The 2,044-nt window shown below is 44.9% G+C and overlaps 1 protein-coding gene across 1 annotated transcript; it reads right to left on the reverse strand.

The window, feature by feature from the left end:
* Positions 1 to 346: 346 nt before the first annotated feature.
* On the reverse strand, positions 347 to 1,621 carry LOC121918515 (intercellular adhesion molecule 4-like). The gene is made up of 2 exons (XM_042444551.1): positions 1,331 to 1,621; positions 347 to 763 (listed from the first exon to the last, which is right to left on the reverse strand). The coding sequence occupies exons 1-2, from the start codon at positions 1,617 to 1,619 to the stop codon at positions 381 to 383; spliced, it is 672 nt and encodes a 223-aa protein (XP_042300485.1). The 5' UTR covers positions 1,620 to 1,621; the 3' UTR covers positions 347 to 380.
* Between the last annotated feature and the right edge of the window lie 423 nt (positions 1,622 to 2,044).

Here is a 2,044-nt window from a genome sequence, read left to right on the forward strand (position 1 = left end):
TAACTTTCTCATTGTTAAATTTAAGTAGCAGCCTACATTTGAGCCTTGCGCAATTATTTCACTATTGAACATTGTTGGCTGTATTAATGTCACTTGGATAAAATAATAAGTACAGGAGAAAAGAACCAGTGATAGGCAATTGTAGAGCTTGGAGCAGTTAATTTTTCAGACTATAGATCCCAGAATCCCTAAGCTAACACGGCTTTCCAAACTCCAGTTAAATTATCTGTGGCAAACATGGGTGTATGGACGTTAAGAAATCGTGAAAGAGAATTATTTCCTTAGCTGTAAGGAAAATAGGGTTCTACATCCCAAAGTGGTAAAAACATTTTAAATGTTGAAAGTCCTCTTTGAACAAGAGGGTGGGACGGGACATGAAGTCAGATTTTTAAAAAATGAACCCAGAATGCTGCTCTAAAAGCACACATTGGGCCTACAAACTCACCTGGGGTTTTGAGTTCCAATTTGGAGGAAGTAGCAATGAGGGCCTCCTCATGTGCATTGTGATTCAAGGTCACATGGCAAACAGCTTCTTGCCCATGGTCATGTGGCCGAAGGGCAATGACATGAGTGACGTTAAAGCTCTGAGATCCAGGCCTTGTGATGTTCTGGAGTCTCCAGGAATGCACCTTCTCGGTCCCTTTCAGCAAAGTCACAGTGAGATTATGAACGGGTGTTATCCTTATAACACGGCATGTCAGGTTGTAGGCCTGGTGAAGACTATGACTGGGTGAAGATTTCTGGAGCAAAATGTCCATCTGCTCTGGAAGACATGAGATTACAGGGTTTTTTAAAACAAAAATTACAAAGGTAACTGGGGGTGACTGAATGATAGCTTCCATTCCAGAGAATCAAGGAGACTTCGGGGCTGTACAGATGGGCGGTGGGACGCCACCTCTGTTTGCCCCAAATTCAGGCCATGGCAACCACATGCTGCAGCCTCCAGAGTTAGCAAAAAGAAGCCCAGAAAAGGGCCTTTTTTGTTTCATCCTAAAAGGGGCACAATAGGCGCATAGGCGCATCATGATAATGCCTGTTCCACACTGTGCCGTTTGGGCACTGTGCCCGGCATGCGTCATCATGGCATGTGCCGACAAGGCTTTAGAGTGAGCTATAAGTCAGCAGCACCACGTCCTCCATCACATCTTCTTGTATCTTTACAGCCATTAATTTTCTGAGGAGGTTTGAGGAGGCAGGTATACTTACTACCCTGGCTGCTTTACCCTGTGTCTGTGTGATGTGGTGGGGCTTGTACTGAAGGTTGTAAGCTCACCAAAATTCCTCAATAGGTGCTCCCCCCCCCATATGTACACTCTTAGGAGTCACTCACCATATGTTAGTATTGTGGCTGTTGCCTTTTTGTTTTTTCCTTCACATGTGCAGAAGCAGTGAGCAAGTGATACCTGCTCTGTGATATTCTGTAGCTGAGTGGACACCCAGCCAGGTCCCCGTAATACTCTTCCCTTCCGAAGGCTTGTCTCCAGCCTCACTTTGGGGATGGATTTGCAGGTGAAGCTGCAGTTTAGCCAGACAGAAACTCCCTGCTTCACAGCAACCATCTGTGGAGAAAGGGTTACCTCAAATACCTCTTCAGAAGTGCCTGGAATGACAGAAACCATAGGCTCAGTTATTGCACTAAACTTGCCACCAGCCACTCCTCTATGGTAAGAATGGCTGTCAGGCAACTAGCCTAAGAAGCTTTTGTAAATTATAAGAGAGATTCTTTTTTTCTTCTTTAAAATAACCATGATGTGCCACAAATGGCCAATGCAGGAATATGCTAAAAGGTGGGCAAATAGGGAGAAAGTGGCATACCAACATTTGAGTGGTGTCGTGCTTTGAGTGTTGTACAGTGGCTCCACCAGGGTTCACATCCCCGCTCAGCCAGAGAAACTCACTGGCTGACACTGAGAAAGTCACACTCTCTCAGTCTCAGAGCAAAGAATAAATATTCGTAAAGAAACCCCATGATAGACAGAAGACTGAAACGACCTGAAGGTGCACAATGAAGTTTATCAGACAAGGGGAATTGGAAGTATAATCC

This window comes from Sceloporus undulatus, unplaced genomic scaffold (genome assembly GCF_019175285.1).
Source record: "Sceloporus undulatus isolate JIND9_A2432 ecotype Alabama unplaced genomic scaffold, SceUnd_v1.1 scaffold_14776, whole genome shotgun sequence".
NCBI classification, from domain to species: domain Eukaryota; kingdom Metazoa; phylum Chordata; class Lepidosauria; order Squamata; family Phrynosomatidae; genus Sceloporus; species Sceloporus undulatus.